This window comes from Chlorocebus sabaeus, chromosome 11 (assembly GCF_047675955.1).
Source record: "Chlorocebus sabaeus isolate Y175 chromosome 11, mChlSab1.0.hap1, whole genome shotgun sequence".
Lineage (NCBI taxonomy): Eukaryota > Metazoa > Chordata > Mammalia > Primates > Cercopithecidae > Chlorocebus > Chlorocebus sabaeus.
Genome location: NC_132914.1, coordinates 10,241,417 through 10,262,709, shown reverse-complemented (window position 1 = coordinate 10,262,709; position 21,293 = coordinate 10,241,417). Strand labels below are relative to the sequence as shown.

At 38.3% G+C, this 21,293-nt stretch overlaps 1 protein-coding gene across 2 annotated transcripts in view; it reads right to left on the bottom strand.

The window, feature by feature from the left end:
* Positions 1 to 12,646: 12,646 nt before the first annotated feature.
* The window catches only part of LOC103218545 (pregnancy zone protein-like), a 65,798-nt gene continuing 57,151 nt past the window's right edge, over positions 12,647 to 21,293 (bottom strand). For both annotated transcript variants that reach the window (XM_007967542.3, XM_037995162.2), the window contains 14 exons: positions 21,151 to 21,234; positions 20,436 to 20,612; positions 20,065 to 20,152; positions 19,255 to 19,411; positions 18,789 to 18,863; positions 18,323 to 18,500; positions 17,659 to 17,882; positions 16,552 to 16,770; positions 16,246 to 16,376; positions 15,788 to 15,878; positions 15,183 to 15,251; positions 14,365 to 14,467; positions 13,497 to 13,538; positions 12,647 to 12,816 (listed from right to left, as the gene is read on the bottom strand). In XM_007967542.3, the coding sequence (XP_007965733.3) occupies positions 12,794 to 12,816; positions 13,497 to 13,538; positions 14,365 to 14,467; positions 15,183 to 15,251; positions 15,788 to 15,878; positions 16,246 to 16,376; positions 16,552 to 16,770; positions 17,659 to 17,882; positions 18,323 to 18,500; positions 18,789 to 18,863; positions 19,255 to 19,411; positions 20,065 to 20,152; positions 20,436 to 20,612; positions 21,151 to 21,234 (1,661 nt within the window). In that variant the 3' untranslated portion in view covers positions 12,647 to 12,793. The remainder of the gene's footprint in view (positions 12,817 to 13,496; positions 13,539 to 14,364; positions 14,468 to 15,182; positions 15,252 to 15,787; positions 15,879 to 16,245; positions 16,377 to 16,551; positions 16,771 to 17,658; positions 17,883 to 18,322; positions 18,501 to 18,788; positions 18,864 to 19,254; positions 19,412 to 20,064; positions 20,153 to 20,435; positions 20,613 to 21,150; positions 21,235 to 21,293) is intronic.

Genomic DNA, 21,293 nt, shown 5'->3' with positions numbered 1-21,293 from the left:
AATCAAGCAACAGGGAAAGGACTGTATTCAATAAATGGTGCTGGAATAACTGTCTAGCCATATGCATAAAATTGAAACTGGACCTCCTCCTTATACCATATGTAAAGATGAACTCAAGATGGATTAAAGACCTAAATGTAAAACCTAAAACTATAAAACCCTGGAAAATACCTTTTTGGACATAGGCCCTTGCAAAGATTTCATGATGGAGATGCCAAAAGCAATTGCAACAAAATAAAAAATTGACAAGTGGGACCTAATTAGACTAAGGAGCATCTGCACAGCAAAAGAAACTATCGACAGAGGAAACAGACAACCTACAGAAAGGGAGAAAATATTTGCAAACTATGCATCTGGCAAAGGTCTAGTAACCAGCATCTATAAGGAACTTGCTTAACAAATTAACAAGCAAGAAACAAAGAACTCCATAAAAATGTGGGCAAAGGACAGGAACAGACACTTCTCAAAAGAAAACATTCATATGGCCAATAAGCTTATGAAAAAATATTCAACATCACTAATCGTTGGAGAAATGCAAATCAAAACCACATTGAGATACCATCTCACACCAGTCAGAATGGCTGTGTGATGGTGGCAATGTTGGAGAGAAAAAGGAATGCTTATACACTGCTGGTGGTAATGTAATTTAGTTCACCTATGGTGGAGAGCAATTTGGTGATTTCTCAAAGATCTTAAAATGGAATTACCATCTGACCCAGAAATCCTGTTATTGGGTATATACCCAAAGGAATATAAATCATTCTACCATAAAGACATATACATACTGTTCATTCCAGCACTATTCACGATAGCTAAGACATGGAATCAATCTAAATGCCCATCAATGTAGACTGGATAAAGAAAACATGCCACATGTACACAGTGGAATACTATACAGCCATAAGAAATAATGAGATCATGTCCTTTGCGGTAAAATTGATGGAGCTGGAGACCATCATCCTAAGCAAACTAACGCAGGAACAGAAAACCAAATACTGTATGTTCTCACTTATTGGTGGTGGTAATTAGTGGTAGCTAAACATTGAATGGTAGCTAAACATTAGTGGTAGTGGTAGCTAAACATGTTTAGTGGTAGCTAAACATTGAGTACATGTGGACATAAAGAAGGGAACAATAGACACCAGGACCTACTAGCGGGTGGAGAAAGGAAGAGTGAGGATTGAAAAACTACCTATTGGATACTGTGCTTTTTACATGGGTGATAAAATAATTATACACTAGGCCCCCATGACGCACAATTTGCCTATATAACAAACCTGCACATGTACCCTTGAACCTAAAATACAAGTTAAAAAAGAATAATCTTTGGTGAGGGGAGACTCTGAAAAAAACTATCAGAAACTAAAAAATAAGGTAAAATGATGGTAGTACATTCTTTCAATACTATTTTGGGGTAAGGGTCACTTAAGTATTATCTAGGGGAATATCCTTAGTTCATCTCATTATTTATCATAAAGATTCCAAACTTGCTAAAGTTACTGTTTTACTTTTATCAAGCACTGATATAAATAATTTCTGTCCAATGGGACAGAAACCTAAGATTTTTACCATATTTTAACATTAACCAGTTTTATACATAATATGTCATTCTTATCCTAACAGATTTTTTGTTTGTTTGTTTAATTGTATGTAAATATCTTACTTTTTTTTGTTTGCTCTTGGAATTGGTAATAACATCCTACTGGTTATTTCTTTGACATGTGTGTTGTTTTTATATTTCCCTAAGAATCATGGTTTTATCCTTTTAAAATTAAGTTTTTACAAAAAATTTGTCAAAATAGACAGTTACCATAGTTGGCCAGGTGCCGTGGCTCACACCTGTAATCCCAGCACTTTGGGAGGCCAAGGTGGGTGGATTGCCTGAGGTCAGGGGTTCAAGACCAGCCTGGCAAACATGGTGAAACCTCGTCTCTACTGAAAATATAAAACAAGCCGGGGGTGATGATGTGTGCCTGTAATTCCAGTTATTCCAGGTGCTGAGGCAGGAGAATCTCTTGAACCCGGGAGGCAGAGGTTGCAGTGAGCTGAGATCATGCCATTGCACTCCAGACTGGGCAACAAGGGCAAAACTACGTCTCAAAAAAAAAAAAAAAAAAAGAAAAAGGAAAGTTACCACAGTTAATAATACTTACCTATAAGCCTCAGTATGAATTATAAAATATTTTATAGAAAAGTACTCTTTATACAATTTGACAAAGGCAATCTCTTTTATTTTCAATATTTTACTTTTTTATGCCTGCTACAAAGAAGCAATTTAATTTTTCATTCAGCTGCTCTGTGATGTGGAAAGAGTATTTTTGGGCCAAGTGTTATTCAAGTGTACTGATGATAAAAGTCTTTTGTTAATATATTAACAGACTTGAGTAATCAGAGATCACTTACTGGAAATGACAAATTTCATCTTGTCTGATTAAGTACACATTAAATCTTGGCACAGATTTTCTTAGGCAAAACTTTGCTCGACAATAACTTGAATCCACATAGAACCCTTGCCTTTAGTACCTTGAATATTCTTTGTTATCTCATTAATTCACATTCCTAAATTTTACAAGATGTCTGAGACTATTAAGTAAAATGCGTAAAGATATTTCTCACATTATTGCTGTGTAAATGACTCCTTTATGTTTTAAAAATTCTTAAGAAAGGTCTTTAACAATACTTCTACTTTGTATTAAATAATAATTAAAAATCCCCTTGGGGGTGTGCCATACAGATTAAAATGAATAAATCAACCCTTCACCCAAACATTTGTGCACAGATTTGCTTTTTTATTACAAATCATCTTTTGTTTTTCCTTTTTGCCACAGGCATAAATAAGAAAATTCTTCCTGGAGAACTTTAAGGACACAAAGGGATTTGTCTTTTCTGAGATAAACTCTAAGCATGACAGAGGTCTAGAAATGGAAAACTGAATCCCATATCTCAGATTTTATTATTTATTATTTGTTTTTATTTTTTAAATAGAGATGAGATCCCACTATGTTGCCCTGGTTGGTCTCCAACTCCTGGGCTTGAGCAATCTTCCACCCTCAGCTTCTTGAGTAGCTGGAACTATAAGTGTAAGACCCCTGCACTGGGCCAGATTTTAATATTTGTTTGCTTATTTTAAATTATACGAGATTTATTTATTTATTAATTTTTATTTTATTCATTAATTTACTTTTTTGAGATGGAGTCTGTCTTTGTTGTAGGGCTGGAGTGCAGTGGTGCAATCTCGGCTCACTGCAACCTCTGCCTCCCGGGTTCAAGTGATTCTCCTGCCTCAGCCTCCTGAGCAGCTGGGAATACAGGCGTGCACCACCATGCCCAGCTAATTTTTGTGTTTTTAGTAGATACAGGGTTTCACCATATTGTCCAGGATGGTCTCGATCTCTTGACCTCATGACCTGCCTGCCTCGGCCTCCCAAAGTGCTGGGATTACCGGTGTAAACCTCCACGCCCAGCCAAGGCATTTTCATTGTTACATTAAACTCTGTGGAAATATGTAAAACATGTATTTTTCCTCCACCGAACCATTTGGATCTGCTTAAAAGACAATTAAAAATTTGCTAAGTAAACTTGGCCAATGAATGTAAAGATATTATTTTAATTGGAGATTATAGTAGTTTTCTAGGACTGCCATAACAAAATACTGCAAAGTGGGTGGCTTAACACAACATACATTTACTCTCTGTTGGTTCCGGAGAATCACAGTCCAAAATCAAGGTATTGGTAGGGTCATGATCCCACGGAACGCTCTAGGAGAGAATCTGCCCCGTGCCTTTCTCTGCGCTTCTGGTGTTGTGAGCAGTCCTTGGTGTTCCTGTGTTCGCCCCCATCATCACACAGAATTTTCCTTGTGGTCTGTCTGCATCACTCTGTACATGTATCATTTCTTCTTATAGGACACCAGTCGTATTGGATTAAGGACCCACACTACTCCAGTTTTATCTTCACTTACATCTTAATTACATCTGCACAGACCCTATCTCCAAATAAAGTCACATTCACAGGTACCAGCGGTTAGGACTTCAACATATCTTTTTTGGGGACACAAATCAAACTACAACAAAGGTCATTTGTATTTACCTTTCTGATAATTGTTAACAGTTCCTTTTGCAAGATAGAGGCCATGATTTCCCATGTAGAGTTTATTGAATGTATAAAATGTACTTTTAAACAAGTTTTGCTCACAGTCCCAATAAATAACCATTTTTTTTCCTTCTCATTTATTTGACTTTGGGAAAATATCAAAATCTTCATCCTTAAAGTGTTTGTGAAACATTAAGCAACTCAAGTCAGGTATGAGTCAAAATTATTTTTCTAGCTCATTTTTCCTGCTGGTGTTTGCTGACACCTTAGTGTTACTCCATTTCTCCTCTAACTCTCTACCTACAGGAATAGGCTCACTCAGGCACTGACACACTTAATCACTCCATTGTTTTAATGAGTGCCTACAACCTTCCCAACATTGTGATAGGTGAACAGGCTGCACAGACGTAATTAAGATACAGGTTTGGCTTTCAAAACGGTATGAGTATATGGACGAGAGGAAAATAAATCATTTTTTTCTTTTTTAAAATTATACTTTAAGTTCTAGGGTACATGTGCACAACATGCAGGTTTGTTACATACGTATTCATGTGCCATGTTGGTGTGCTGCAGCCATTAACTCGTCATTTACATTAGGTATTCCTCCTAATGCTATCCCTCCCCCATCCCCCGACCCCACCATAGGCCCCAGTGTGTGATGTTCCCTGCCCTGTGTCCAAGTGTTCTCATTGTTCAGTTCCCACCTATGAGTGAGAACATGTGGTGTTTGGTTTTCTATCCTTGCGATAGTTTGCTCAGAATGATGGTTTCCAGCTTTATCCATGTCCTTACAAAGGACAGGAACTCATCCATTTTTATGGCTGCATAGTATTCCATGGTGTATATGTGCCACATTTTCTTAATCCAGTCTATCATTGATGGACATTTGGGTTTGTTCCAAGTCTTTGCTATAGTGAATAGTGCCACAATAAACATATATTTGCATGTGTCTTTCTAGTAGCATAATTTATAATCCTTTGGGTATATACCCAGTAATGGGATCACAGGGTCAAATGGTATTTCTAGTTGTAGATCCTTCAGGAATCGCCACACTGTCTTCCACAGTGGTTGAACTAGTTTACAGTCCCACCAACAGTGTAAAAGTGTTCCTATTTCTCCACATCCTCCCCAGCACCTGTTGTTTCCTGACTTTGTAATGACTGCCATTCTAACTGGTGTGAGATGGTATCTCATTGTAGTTTTGATTTGCATTTCTCTGATGACCAGTGATGATGAGCATTTTTTCATGTGTCTGTTGGCTGCATAAATGTTTTCTTTTGAAAAGTGTCTGTTCATATCCTTTGCCCACTTTTTGATGGGGTTGCTTGATTTTTTTCTTTTAAATTTGTTTAAGTTCTTTGTAGATTCTGGATATGAGCCCCTTGTCAGATGGGTAGATTGCAAAAACTTTTTCCCATTCTGTAGGTTGCCTGTTCACTCTGGTGGTAGTTTCTTTTGCTGTGCAGAAGCTCTTTGGTTTAATTAGATCCCATTTGTCTATTTTGGCTTTTGTTGCTATTGCTTTTGGAGTTTTAGTCATGAAGTCCTTGCCCAGGCCTATGTCCTGAATGGTATTACCTAGGTTTTCTTCTAGGGTTTTTATGGTTTTAGGTCTAACATTTAAGTCTTTAATCCATCTTGAATTAATTTTTGTATAAGGTGTAAGGAAGGGATCCAGTTTCAGCTTTCTACATATGGCTAGCCAGTTTTCCCAGCACCATTTATTAAATAGGGAATTCTTTCCCCATTTCTTGTTTCTGTCAGGTTTGTCAAAGATCAAATGGTTGTAGATCTGTGATGTTATTTCTGAGGATTCTGTTCTGTTCTATTGGTCTGTATGTCTGTTTTGGTACCAGTAACATGATGTTATGGTTACTGTAGCCTTGTACTATAGTTTGAAGTCAGGTAGCGTGATGCCTCCAGCTTTGTTCTTTTGACTTAGGATTATCTTGGTAATGCGGGCTCTTTTTTGGTTCCATATGAACTTTAAAGTAGTTTTTTCCAATTCTGTGAAGAAAGTCATTGGTAGCTTGATGGGGATGGCATTGAATCTATAAATTACCTTGGGCAGTATGACCATTTTCACAATATTCATTCTTCCTATCCATGAGCATGGAATGTTTTTCCACTTGTTTGTGTCCTCTTTTATCTCATTAAGCAGTGTTTTGTAGTTCTCCTGAAAAGGTCCTTCACATCCCTTGTAAGTTGTATTCCTAGGTATTTTATTCTCTTTGTAGCAATTGTGAATGGGAGTTCACTCATGATTTGGCTCTCTGTCTGTTATTGGTGTATAAGAATGCTTGTGATTTTTGCGCATTGATTTTGTATCCTGAGAATTTGCTGAAGTTGCTTGTCAGCTTAAGGAGATTTTGGGCTGAGACAATGGGGTTTTCTAAATATACGATCATGTCATCTGCAAACAGGGACAATTTGACTTCCTTTCTTCCTAATTGAATACCTTTTATTTCTTTCTCTTTCCTGATTGCCCTGGCCAGAAATTCCAACACTATGTTGAATAGGAGTGGTGTGAGAGGGCATCCCTGTCTTGTGCCAGTTTTCAAAGGGAATGCTTCCAGTTTTTGCCCATTCAGTATGATACTAGCTGTGGGTTTGTCATAAATAGCTCTTATTATTTTGAGATACGTTCCATCAATACCAAATTTACTGAGAGTTTTTAGCATGAAGGGCTGTTGAATTTTGTCAAAGGCCTTTTCTGCATCTATTGCGATAATCATGTGGTTTTTGTCTTTGGTTCTGTTTATGTGATGGATTAGGTTTATTGATTTGCATATGTTGAATCAGCCTTGCATCCCAGGGATGAAGCCAACTTTATTGTGGTGGATAAGCTTTTTGATGTGCTGCTGGATTCGGTTTGCCAGTATTTTATTGAGGATTTTCGCATCGATGTTCATCAGGGATATTGGTCTAAAAGTCTCTTTTTTTGTTGTGTATCTGCCAGGCTTTGGTATCATGATGATGCTGGCCTCATAAAATGAGTTAGGGAGTGTTCCCTCCTTTTCTATTGATTGGAATAGTTTCAGAAAGAATGGTACCAGCTCCTCCTTGTACCTCTGGTAGAATTCAGTTATGAATCCATCTGGTCCTGGACTTTTTTTTTTATTGATAGGCTATTAATTATTGCCTCAATTTCAGAGCCTGTTATTGGTCTATTCAGGGATTCAACTTCTTTCTGGTTTAGTCTTGGGAGAGTGTATGTGTCCAAGAATTTATCCATTTCTTCTCGATTTTTTAGTTTATTTGCATAGAGGTGTTTATAGTATTCTCTGATGGTAGTTTGTATTTCTGTGGGTTGAGTGGTGATATCCCCTTTATCATTTTTTATTCTCTATTTTATTTTTCTCTTTTCTCCTTTATTAGTCTTGCTAGCAGTCTATCAATTTTGTTGATCTTTTCAAAAAACCAGCTCCTGGATTCATTGATTTTTTGAAGGGTTTTTTGTTTCTCTATCTCCTTCAGTTCTGTTCTGATCTTAGTTATTTCTTGCCTTCTGCTAGCTTTTGAATGTGTTTGCTCTTGCTTCTGTAGTTCTTTTAATTGTGATGTTAGAGTGTCATTTTTAGATCTTTCCAGCTTTCTCTTGTGGGCATTTAGTGCTATAAATTTCCCTCTACACACTGCTTTAAATGTGTCCCAGAGATTCTGATATGTTGTGTCTTTGTTCTCAGTGGTTTCAAAGAACATCTTTATTTCTGCCTTCATTTCGTTATTTTCCCAGTAGTCATTCAGGAGCAGGTTGTTCAGTTTCCATGTAGTTGTGTGGTTTTGAGTGAGTTTCTTAATCCTGAGTTCTAATTTGATTGCACTGTGGTCTGAGAGACAGTTTGCTATGATTTCTGTTCTTTTATATTTGCTGAGGAGTGCTTTACTTCCAACTATGTGGTCAATTTTGGAATAAGTATGATGTAGTGCTGAGAGGAATGTATATTCTGTTGATTTGGGGTGGGAGTTCTGTAGATGTCTATTAGATCTGCTTCGTGCAGAGCTGACTTCAAGTCCTTGATATCCTTGTTAACTTTCTATCTCTCTGATCTGTCTAATATTGATGGTGGGGTGTTAAAGTATCCCATTATTATTGTGTAAGAGTCTAAGTCTCTTTGCACGTCTCTCAGGACTTGCTTTATGAATCTGGGTGCTCCTGTATTGGATGCATATAATTTAGGATAGTTAGCTCTTCTTGTTGAACTGATCCCTTTACCATTTTGTAATGGCCTTCCTTGTCTCTTTCGATCTTGGTTGGTTCAAAGTCTGTTTTATCAGAGACTAGGATTGTAACCCCTGTTTTTTTGTTTTGTTTTGTTTTGTTTTCCATCTGCTTGGTAGATCTTCCTCCATCCCTTTATTTTGAGCCTATGTGTGTCTCTGCACATGAGATGATTCTCCTGAATACAGCACACTGATGGGTCTTGACTCTTTATCCCATTTGCCAGTCTCTGTCTTTTAATTGGAGCATTTAGCCCATTTACATTTAAGGTTAATATTGTTATGTGTGAATTTGATCCTGTCATTATGATGTTAGCTGGGTTTTTTTTTGTTTTTTGTTTTTGTTTTTTGTTTTTGCTTGTTAGTTGATGCAGTTTCATCCTAGCATTGATGGTCTTTACAATTTGGCATGTTTTTGCAGTGGTTGGTACTGGTTGTTCCTTTCCATGTTTAGTGTTTCCCTCAGAAGCTCTTGTAAGGCAGGCCTGGTAGTGACAAAATTTCTCAGCATTTGCTTGTCTGTAAAGGATTTTATTTTTCCTTCATTTATGAAGCTTGGTTTGGCTGGATATGAAAATCTGTGTTGAAAATTCTTTTCTCTAAGAATGTTGAATATTGGCCCTCACTCTCTTCTGGCTTGTAGGGTTTCTGCCAAGACATCCGCTGTTAGTCTGATGGGCTTCTCTTTGTGGGTAACCTGACCTTTTTCTCTAGCTGCTCTTAGCATTTTTTCCTTCAGTTCAATCTTGGTAAGTCTGACAATTATGTGTCTTGGGGTTGCTCTTCTCGAGGAGTATCTCTGTGGTGTTCTCTGTATTTCCTGAATTTGAATGTTGGCCTGTCTTGCTAGGTTGGGGAAGTTCTCCTGAATAATATCCTGAAGAGTGTTTTCCATCTTAGTTCCATTCTCCCCATCACTTTCAGGTACACCAATCAAATGCAGATTTGGTATTTTCACATAGTCCCATATTTCTTGGAGGTTTGTTTGTTTCTTTTTACTCTTTTTTCTCTAAACTTCTCTTCTTACCTCATTTCATTAATTTGATCTTCATTCACTGATACCCTTTCTTCCACTTGATCAAATCAGCTACTGAAGCTTGTGCGTGTGTCACACAGTTCTCATGCCATGGTTTTCAACTCCATCAGGTCATTTAAGGTCTTCTCTACACTGTTTATTCTAGTTAGCCATTTGTCTAATCTTTTTTCAGGGTTTTTAGCTTCCTTGCGATGGGTTCGAACATCCTTCTTTAGCTCGGAAGGATTACTGACTTTCTGAAGCCTACTTCTGTCTACTTGTCAAAGTTATTCTCTGTTCCGCTTTGTTCTGTTGCTGGCAAGGAGCTGCGATCCTTTGGAGGAGAAGGGAAGCTCTGGTTTTCAGAATTTTCAGCTTTTCTGCTCTGGTTTCTCCCCATCTTTGTGGTTTTTATCTACCTTTGGTCTTTGATGATGGTGACCTACAGATGGAGTTTTGGTATGGATGTCCTTTTTGTTGATGTTGATGCTATTCCTTTCTATTTGTTAGCTTTCCTTCTAACAGTCGGGTCCCTCAGCTGCAGGTCTGTTGGAGTTTGCTGGAGGTCCACTCCAGATGCTGTTTGCCTGGGTATCATCAGCAGAGGCTGCAGAACAGCAAATATTGCAGAACAGCAAATATTGCTGCCTGATCCTTCCTCTGGAAGCTTCGTCTCAGAGGGGCACCCAGCAGTATGAGGTGTCAGTCGGCCCCTACTGGGAGGTGTCTCCAAGTTAGGCTACACAGGGGTCAGGGACCCTCTTGAAGGGGCAATCTGTCTGTTCTCAGAGCTCAAACACCATGCTGGGAGAACCACTGTTCCCTTCAGGCTGTCAGACAGGAATGTTTACATCTGCAGAAGTTTCTGCTGCCTTTTGTTCAGCTATGCCCTGCCCCCAGAGGTGCAGCCTACAGTGGCAGGTGGGCCTCATCGAGCTGTGGTGCTCTCTACCCAGTTTGAACTTCCCAGCCACGGCCGCTTTGTTTACCTACTCAAGCCTCAGCTATGGGAGATGCCCCTTCCCCAGCCAGGCTTACCACCTTGCCATTCAATCTTGGACTAGAGTGAGCAAGGCTCCATGGGCATGGGACCCACTAAGCCAAGCATGGGTTATAATCTCCTGGTATGCCGTTTGCTAAGACCGTTGGAAAAGTGCAGTATTTGGGTGGCAGTGTCCCAATTTTCCTGGTACAGTCTGTCATGGCTTCCCTTGGCTACGAAAGGCAAATCTCCATTCTGTTGCGCTTCCTGGGTGAGGTGATGCCCCGCCCTACTTCAGCTCATGCTCTGTGGGTTGCACCCACTGCCCAACCAGTCCCAGTGAGATGAACCAGGTACCTCAGTTGGAAATGCAGAAATCACCCATCTTCTGTGTCCATCACACTGGGAGCTGCAGACCAAAGCTGTTCCTATTTGGCCATCTTGGAACTGGAATTCATAAATCATTTTTAAAGTGTGTAGTTGTGTGAGTATGGAATAGAGATATGTCTACTAATTCATTTGGTTAAGCATGAAGAAGAGTGCTCAACTCTGCACAAATGGACTGTGAATCTGGGATTCAGGAAAAACTTGCTATCTTCTTCTTGCCATTGCCTGGAAGATGACTATCCATAATGCAAATCGGAACTATTCTCTTGCTTAAAACCTTTCAAGGACATCAATCATCAAATGAGAAATACTGTTCTAGTTTTTTGCTATCTTGTGAAAATCTTTTAATTTGTCTCCATGTATACGTTGTTTTATTTTTCAATTTATCCAACTATATATGTCTATGAAGCTAATCTTTACCTTTGTAGTTCAGTCCAAATTTAGAAATTAAGTCAGAGTTAGAATTTGATCATGTGAATTGAATAAATACAAAATGAGTCTGAATAGGGAAGATTAAATGCAAAAAACTGGCACTCGTGACAATAAATTCATTTATATATTCAACGCAAATCCAAACAATACCTAATTGACTATGGGGATAATGAACTTAAAAGATTCTAGAGTTTTAACTTGAACAAATAATGATCTTAGTAATTGTATTAGTCCACTCTTGCATTGCTATAAAGAAATACCTGAGATTGGGTGATTTATAAAGAAAAGAGGTTTAATTGGCTCACAATTCCACAGGCTGTACAAGAAGCATGACGCTGGCTTCTGCTAGGCTTCTGGGGAGGCCTCTGGAAACTTACAATCATGGCAGAAAGCTAAAAGGGAGCAAGGCTTCTAACATGGCAGGCGCATGAGCAAGGTGTGGGAGATGTGCTACACACGTTAGATGACCAGAATTTGCTAGAACTCTATCATGAGAACAACCACCAAGGGGATAATGCTAAACCATTAATGAGGGATTCACTCCCATGATCTAATCACCTCCCACCAGACCCTACTTTCAATTCTGGGGATTATAATTCAACATGAGATTTGGTGAGGACACAAATCAGTAATACAAAGAAAAAGTGAAAATAGAGAAGTGAAAAGACATCAGCCATAGTAGTTATTAAAACATTCTATTAAGCTACAGTAATTCAAACATTTTAATCCTCATAAAAGAATAAACCAGGTACTTGATGGACTAGAATAGACCATTCAGAAACAAGCCTTGGTATACATGATAATTTAATATGTGATAAAGGAGGCATGTTTTATTAGCAGGGAAAGATTGAATTGGTCCATCAATATTAATAGGACTATTAGAAAGCTACATGGAAAAAAAGTCAATTTAGATACTCTCTTGCTCCCCACCCAACAAACAAGAAAATAATTTGAGATGGAATTAAATGTAAAATTCTGAAGCAGTACTTTTGCTTCCACACATGCAAGATTTCATCACCACAAAAACTCTCTAATGCTACCCACTTACAGTCACACCCATCCCACTCCCCCACTCTCTGTAACCCCTAGTAACCACGAATTTGTTTTTCATCTCTACAATTTTGTCATTTAAGAAATGTTGTGTAAGAGAAATCATACAGCCTGTGACCTTTTGAGATTGGCTTTTCTTTCCCCCATGCAGCTTAATGCTTTTGAGATCCACTCAAGTCATTGTGTACGTCAATCGTTTGTTCCTCTTCGTCGTCCAGCAGAACTATGTTGTATCGTTGCCAAACCATTCATCTACTGATAGACTTTTTGTTGTTTCCAATGTTTGGAAAAACTGTTTTCTTTTTCCTTTTTGTGGGTTAATTGACTTCCTAAAAATTCCACTTTAATTCATCTATAGTGTTTTTGAGTGTACCTCTTTGTATAGTTTTTCTGTGATTAAGTGCTATGGAGAATAGATTCATATTCAGAAAAGGGAATATGATATTGATAAAGAACAAAAGAAAAGATAGAGTTATAAATGCCATAAATTTATTCAACATACAAATTTTATGTATTTCCAATGATCTTCCCTTCTTTCTCTCACTGTTGTCTCTCTTGATGAGTCTGTTCTTCATTTCTGGAGTTCACCTGATGAGGCCCATAAGTTGCTGTTTTTAAGCATTTCTTTGTTCAGATTCTAAACAGTAAAAGAAAAGGAAGAAATATTAGGGAAATTCTGTGACCTACTTAAGAACAACTCTTTGTATTTCAGTTATAAATATTTGAACTTAGTAACTTTTAATTATTTTTAATGATAAGGATGTTCTCCATTTTTTCATATTTTACAGTGGAGATGCAAAGATTTCATGGCAAATTCTATGTCAAAGGTGAACCCTGTCAATCAACCTAAAGGAAGATCTTACAGACTGTGCCTTTCATGCTGTGCTATATGGATAATTACAGTGACAAGTTTTTTTGACTTTAGTATACACTTAGAAATATCCTAGAAAGGTTATAGGTGATGAATATATCACCACTGGGTATAGAATGGAAACTACATATTAGATAATTTAGTTTTTATATACAGCAAATTCTTGGATTCATCTTCAAACAAGTCACCACAGACACCAGCAATTGTATTAACTTGCATTTTTTTTTCTGAGAAATGCTATCATACATTTGATATAGTTCAATTTATATACAGTACATCAGGGGTTTTTTAGGATATAGAAAGGATACAGTCATCTCAAGAAGCAGCCTTATGCAGAGAACTGAGATGCTTATTTGTTTTGAAGTTGGGATTAGACTTTACTGTTTAACTGAGATACTTATTTATTTTCTTTCAATTGGCATTAGATTGAATCATTAATACTTTACCAGCACTGCAAGGGGCACTGTATTCTTCAAAGGTGAATTCATCTGAAACACAGAAATTATTGGAGAGAAAGAGTGAAGACATTCAGACATAAGCACCTAAGATGTGAATTGTAAATAAACTATGTAAGCCAAGAAAGAAAGTAGAAAGCATCACTACAGAGCCAACAAAAATGATTTCTCTATTAAGCTGTTTGGGATTGGTGGGAGGAAACCAAGAGAAAATCTGGCTTGGGAACAGAATTGAGAGGCCGGGTACACAGGTGGTGCGCCTGAATATAGTTACAGGATTCCACAGATAGTGCCTTTTCACAGCTGTATTTTTCTCATTGGAATCGCACCTTGCTCTCTGAACCTTCCCTTCATCAAAGAACAGTTTTAACACTACCATCATGCTACGATGGTGGTTAATTTTCTAGCTCAAAGCCATGAGCAAATCAAAGTATTTCCTGATATATTACAAAGTTCTCCAAATTGTGTGAGACTATCCAAAGCACAAGTCAAAAACAGATCAAATTTTTCATGTCACACATCAGCACTGAGATGTGTTTTTTCAGTTACTGTACTCTTCTTATCTCTTTGGAATAATTCAGCCCAGGCCAAACAACTTTATAGGGAAATTTAGATAGAATGGACCCTCTCATTGCCTTATGGTCAATTTATAAGAATGACTCTAAGACTTGTTTAGTGGGGGGACATGAGAGGTTCATATACAAGAACATGATTACTCAGTGCACACAAACTCACCTTTTCCTCCAGTGAAACACTGTGGAGTTTTGCTTTAGTTAAGGCAATCCTTTACTGGGTTAGTAGTTTTTTTTGGTTTTTGTTTTTGTTTTTTGTTTTAAAGCTCAGCATGTCTGAAGCTTACCTGTCTCATAATAATCATAGGCTTTTACTGTAGCTGGTTTTAAATTCTTTATTTGGATGTCTTGTTCCACAAAGAAGGAAAAATTCAGGGTTTGATGGGTTAGCTGGAGAGACAGGAAAACAATTAGAATCTAAGATTAGTTAATCTTTGATTAACTAGTTACTAGTTACTGTCCTCTCTTCATCAGATATTATCAAATCCTGGAGTTATGCTATACACATCTGTACCAGAACCTATGAAAAGAAAGGGGACTTCTGTGACCTGCATAATATACTAAAAGACAGATAAAAGAAGGACAGAATAGACAATTTTGTAGACAGCCAAATGTAATAAATCAAGCCTGTTGACAGTCCAGGCTTCATTTCTTTTTTTCTTTTCTTTATCCTTTTTTTTGGGAGGGGGGCGGGGACCGAGTCTCGCTCTGTTGCCCAGGCTAGAGTGCAGTGGCACAATCTCGGCTCACTGCAACCTCTGCCTCCCGGGTTCAAGCAATTCTCCTGCCTCAGCCTCTCAAGTAGCTGGGACTACAGGCACCTGCCACTGTGCCCAGCTAATTTTTGTATTTTTAGTAAAGATGGGATTTCACCATCTTGGCCAGGCTGGTCTCGAACTCCTGACCTCGTGATCCACCTGCCTTGGCCTCCCAAAGTGCTGGGATTACAGGTGTGAGCCACTGTGCCTGGCCGGCTTCATTTCTTTTTATAGCCACTTTGTCCTCTCTCACCTGTATATGTGAACAGCACTATATGGAACCTGTTATGGTTTGTTAGAACCTCTAGTTGTTACTCCAGATCTAGCAGAGTCACAGAAAGTCTTACCTTTTCAAAGTAGATTAGGACATGGTTGATGCTCACTTCAGTCCTCTGAATCTGAGGCTGTTTCTGGAGCTGTTGATCAAGAGAATAAGCCAGAAATATGGAATGAGAAAATGTTATACTGGCAGTAGTTTTCAGGAATTTACGATATAAACAGCTTCTCAGGAGCATCCAAACTACTAATTTTGATTTCTTCAAGAATAATAATGATAATAATAGCAATATTTATTGAACTTTTATTCTCTATATATGCTATAAGTGTATGTGCAGACACATATATGTGTGAGATATATATATATATATATGCATGCACACACACATATATCCTTTTCTCTTTTTATATATAGCTGGAAAATAATTCAATACCATTCCACATAACTAGGTGTCTTGGGGCCTGTTGGAATATTATTTATCATGAATCTGACTTATACCCTATACCTGACACCATATAACCATGATACACACTATTAAAATGATAGAGACACCCTTTAGAGAAGCAATTTTGAGGGAGCACACCTCTTGAAAAGTGCATCAATAAAGTCAAACTGACAACGATAAATGGCAGCATTTACCATGACTTTGCTATTTGTAAGGGATCTAGGGATTACCTGTTTAACTGATGGTTTCATAGGTATGAAGCCTGATACCATCTTCACGTCAACAATGACCATGTTGGAACTGGGTCGGTCCCCAGTATAACTATAAAGTCAATGCATAGGAATAAGGAAGTCAAACAAAATTTCTTGGAATTCATTCAAGACAAACTCTTTACCTTCTATTTCTAACACTAAGTTACTATATCTACTGTGTCTGTTTCTGTTACGGTTGTTTGGAAAACCCATCACTTTAGGCTCACACTCTTCAGATATTGTAATACCATATTCTCAATGTTAACGCTTTTTCTTGTTAATAAACACTGCAAGAAATTTTCTTGTAATAAACACTGCAAGAATTCCATATTCATTATGTGTGGCTTTGGAGAGTGGAGTTTCTCCACATAAGAAAATCAATTTCTCCATATTCTATTAGGTTGGTGCAAAAGGTCTGGTCACAATCTAGGATTTACCTAATGTTGATGTGAATCTGGAACTTTCTGTGAGCATCCACTCCATCACAATTCGTGGGGAGAGTATTAACCTGCAGAGCAAAGGGCACTTTCCCTTCTTTCTTGGGAAGGATGTTATATCTCAGGCATGTCTAAAACAAATGGAAAAAAATCCTTAATTTTTATACTGAAATTGTCTCATAATCTGTTCCAGATGATTCATGCCGTTCCTTAGCACACGCTTCTTTTTCTTATTTTGAAATTAAAATGTAACTCTTGAAACTTTCTCTCCCATTTGCAGCATCTCCTAAACCCCAGCAGTCTCACCTGGAGGTACACACATCCCGACCCTGACACAGTTGTGCTGTACTCCCCCGGAACCTCTGGTAACCGGACCTCCTGCAGCACTAGGCGGTTGCCGTCATCTACTTGGAAGTCTTTAGAAAAGGTGTGTGAAGATTTGACGGTGACCAAAGCTGCTTTCTCACTTTTACTGAAAGTTGCTGTTCCATATTTGGAGAGGGCTTGAAGAGCCACCACTGTGTCCTGAAAAAAAATGAGTAGAGAAATCACAGAAGAGGAAAGTAACAAACGCACACTGGATGTAAACCATAGCAACACTATTCTTTCTTCAGAATTATTTAGTCATAAACGCAGTCCACTAACTCTGTTTCAATTTAGTTCAGTCTGGTTAGTAATGATAAAATGATAAACTATTCCAGATACTTTGAAGGTAAATTTTTAAAGTTTCTTCATTCAGCTAGTTTACAATATACATATGGTGATAAGACTTAGATATCTGACACAAGCACAGGTTATTTCAATAATTTATAAATTTATGGAACAATATTTGTTATAAAAGGTCAGAGAAGAGAGAAGAAAATATGGGTTCGAATAGTAAGAGAAGAGTGAAGAAGGTGAGAAATAAGATTATCTTTGAATAATGAGCAGGCTTTATGTAGACAGAAGAGAGGTATCAGGGGGGACTTGGGTGGGGAATGCTCTATGTGAAGTCATGGAAACTGCAGTGAGCTAATTCCAGAAGAAGCAAAGGGATCTGCCTAATCAGATTGGTGTACTCATGTTTACTGGTGAGAGGAAATATTTTTGATAAAATACTAGATAATTTTATGCTTTGGGTGAAAAATGATTTATTTTCTAAGGGAAGTAATCCCATGAAAACATTGCTTTGTGAAAACAAACCTACCTGCATGGTTGGGGGTCCCCTAGGGAGTTAAGAGAGGAGACATTATAAAAAGGACAGAGCAGTAATCCATACTTAAGATAGTAAGGCTGGAACTTGTCTGCTGATGGAGGGATGGAGAAAGTGTGAATTAGAAATACCAACTATTCCATTATTCAACTCCCAGAAGATGGCTGTATCTTCATACATGTGAATATATTTATGTTTCCTTCTAGAGTCTCCCCACAGACCTGAGTGGAGGAGAAGCCCCCTTGGGGATTTTGCTGCTTGGTAATCCACTTCACAATACGTGATGCCACAGACAGGTCCTCTGAAGATGGGGCAGGCTGGACAGTAAGATAGGTAAGGAGCACATAAGATGTCATCTCCACTTCTGCAGAGGGAGCCCGTGGTTGAGAATAGAGGGTTTTCGCTTCTTGAAGTTTCCCAGGACGTTGCCAGTGGATTGAATCCTCTTTGACATAGAACAGGGTAGAATTTTTAGCTTAAGGGATGATTTCAAAATCTAATCCATAAGTGATAATTATAGTTATAGTTTACCTAATAAATTGACATTTCATTTTAATGAAATGAAAGCATTAAACAAAGTGAAGGCATTAAATAGTCACTATCAAACAAATCCTTGTCAAGAAAGTAAAGTTCCAGAGAATAACATTGAGCTTTTGTGTCTACTACATGTGTGTGTGATACTAGAAACTGGGACTGTATAGAGTCTATACTGTGTAGATTAATAAAATGATCCATGTTATCCAGAGAATTCAAGTCTTAGATCAATGATAATTATTCTGTCATTAAATTAAGGCAGCATGATAGGCATGAGCTCAGTAGAGGTATCCTCCCTTCTTTTGGTCACTGGTGGTTGTTAGAAGTAAACTTTGCAGTAGCAGCTCTTACCTTCTTTCACAGCCTCTCTGTTTAATGATTCAAGCAACTCTCTTCGTTTGACCTTGTTTCCTGCTAGGGCAAAGGCATAGGCCAATAATGCTTTGGTGTAGACAAGACTTCCTTGGTCCTCTGAGGTGGAGCTCCAGGCCATTTCAAGGCAGGATAGGGCACTGCGGACCACTGCGTGCTATGAAGAAGATGAAAGGCTATTGTAAAACAGCAGAACCAGGCAAATGAGCTATCCCCAGGCTAACTGCAGATTAAAAACCCTAATGTGTCTGTGTAACCTCACAGTTCTGACCAGAGAGGAGTTTCCTCTGCTGCTTCCAAAAGGATCTGGTCCTTTACATTCCATTGAAATAAAACAAAATTAAATACCATAAAAATCACAACTAATTTCCCTCAGGGATTCATCATATCATAATTTTATTCTTTACGTGTGTGAAGGAGGTACAGGGGATGTGCTTGAACATACAGTGGCAGGCAGTGGCATCTCCAGCAAAGAAATGGTGATGTAGGCAGAGAGTGTCAACTCATCGTTCACCCCACCCTGTAAGGATCAGAGGCAGAGATTCAAACACTTCAATAGTCACGAGACACCATCTGCTAACATTTCTTTTCCTTTTCACATCTTCACTAGATGGTTTCTTGTCTTGTGCTAGATTGTTGATTTTCTCCCCTTCCTCCTCTACCCTAAAATTCTTGAGTGTGTCCCAAATCACCTTCCCTCACTTTTTATCGTATGTTCGGCTTTGAGGTTTTTTTGAACACTATTTTCATTCAATAACAAACTACTAAGGCATTGCTAGATTTCAGGAGATTTAGAATCCACTATTCCTCCTGAAATTTATGTCGCAATGACTGAAGGACTCAATTCAAACATCATTTCCTCCCATATATCACTATCTTCGGGACCAGAACAAAAATAGAGAAGGCATCACCTTAATGGCATTGTTCAGCAGTGATCCAGAGCCTTCGAAACAACCATCTGCCTTTTGTCTCCGTGAAAGCCAGGTGAGGGCATCCCTGATGTGTGAGTGCTCCACAAAGATGTACGATTGGGCTTGAGCAAAGGACTTGAGCACAAATGCAGTGAGCCTGTCCAGCAAAAAAGAGACACAGACATGAAGACCACCTCACTTTTACAGCTCACTTTGCACACTGCCTCCAGACATTGCTCTTCACAATTCAGTGGAGAAGATTACTGGGAGGAATTGATGGGAAAACAGTACATAAGAGCGGAATATACTCTAGTCCAACAAACATCTCAATATCTTTTATTCTCTCTCAACTTTATTGGTTTCTCTGAGATGATGTATTTTAAATTTTTTGTTGTGAAACATTTGTTGGAGCCTCCAAGCTCCCCCACCATGAAAGCTGCATTTCCAGAATGACTTTTCCTGATTTTACTGCATCACAGTCTCCTTCTGTCCTCCCCCCCCCTCTCCTTTTTTAATGCACAGTGTGGGAGCTTCTTCCTCGGTCATTTTATAGATTGAAGAGTGACATTTTCTGCTCTATATTTCCATTTAGAAGATCCTTATTTCACCATTTTCAGCTGTGTTATCACAGCAGGTAAGCTTTCAGAGATGAAACCGTGAGATTACCCAACAGGAATGATACATACAGCATATGCATTATTTAAAGATTAACAATTTTCCACAAAAAACTCCAGATATTAGAGAGTAGCTGTTTCTAGAATCCTGAAATATCATGGATCTACAGAGAGCATAGGGAAAAAATAATCTTACCAAGTGTTTCCTTGACTGCTACCGTCATTGTCCCCAAATGTGCTGTAGGAACCATCTCTGTGCTTATAATTCAATTGCCTTTGGTACCCTGAAGAGGAAGTTTTCATAGATTTATTGAAATGGCAAAGACACTGGAGGATTATTAAGCCTTTTTCTCAGTGCTGTTAGGAATCATAGGGTAACTAATATTTAGTTAAAATCTCCCCCAATCCCCAATCACAGGCTTGATGATAGTATTGAATTTTCTACTTGTATATTGGGACATTTTATTGAAAATCACAGCAATGACTATCAAATCTTAATGAAAGAGATTTTAGTTCACCAAAAATATTTAAGAGAGTATGGCTTTTCCTTCTGAGGTAATCTCTCACCACTGATGAGGTAGCTAGTGGCTTTGGCCTTGATCTTCTCTGTCAGCTGTCGTGTCTCATTGAGATAGTTTAGAACATAAATGTTAGGGACAAAAAGGACCATATTCTGCTCTCCACAACCATAGGGCATCTGGAGAAGGTTCTGAAGGTTTTGCACTACAGAGCCTAGTATATCACCTGTGGAATGAAAGTTGTAAAGAAATCAGATATCGTTTGTATTGGGCTAGGAAAATAGATTATCAGCTAACTGAGAGGTCAAATGGCCTATATAGGGAAGGACAAGAAGACTAAAAAAGGTGAAAAAAACAAGAAATAGGGAGAAAAACAAAAAGTGAGAAAATAAAGTAGATGGTTTAAGGATGGAGAAAGCAGGGAAGAAACTGAATGGTAGATGATCTATCTTTTCTCATGGGCCATATGTCTGGTAAAACTCAACCACAACCATTTTCAAATTGACTTGGAAGCACTACCACCTAGTAAATTGCTAGAAGATGAGGGCACAGAGAGGTGACCCTTTCTTTTTAGAATATATCAAGGCATAATATGTAGCACAACATCTATTCAAGCCCCTTTCCAACTGTAACATAGTGTAACCCTTAGTGCTTTCTCTCAATCCAATGCCTGTTGTCAGAGACTTCAGTAATCACGGAAGGCGAGGCCCATGCACTAGAATTACACAGCTAGACAGCTGCTTCCCTTGGGCTGAAAGACTCACCCAAAACTGAATATGTTGCCCTAGGAGATCCTTCAACCACATTTGAAGGAACATTCAGTGACACCTTTTCAGGTACTCCAGTATCTAATGGAAGAAGACAAACACATATAAAGGAGGGGAAATTATGAATCATGTTTCTCTAC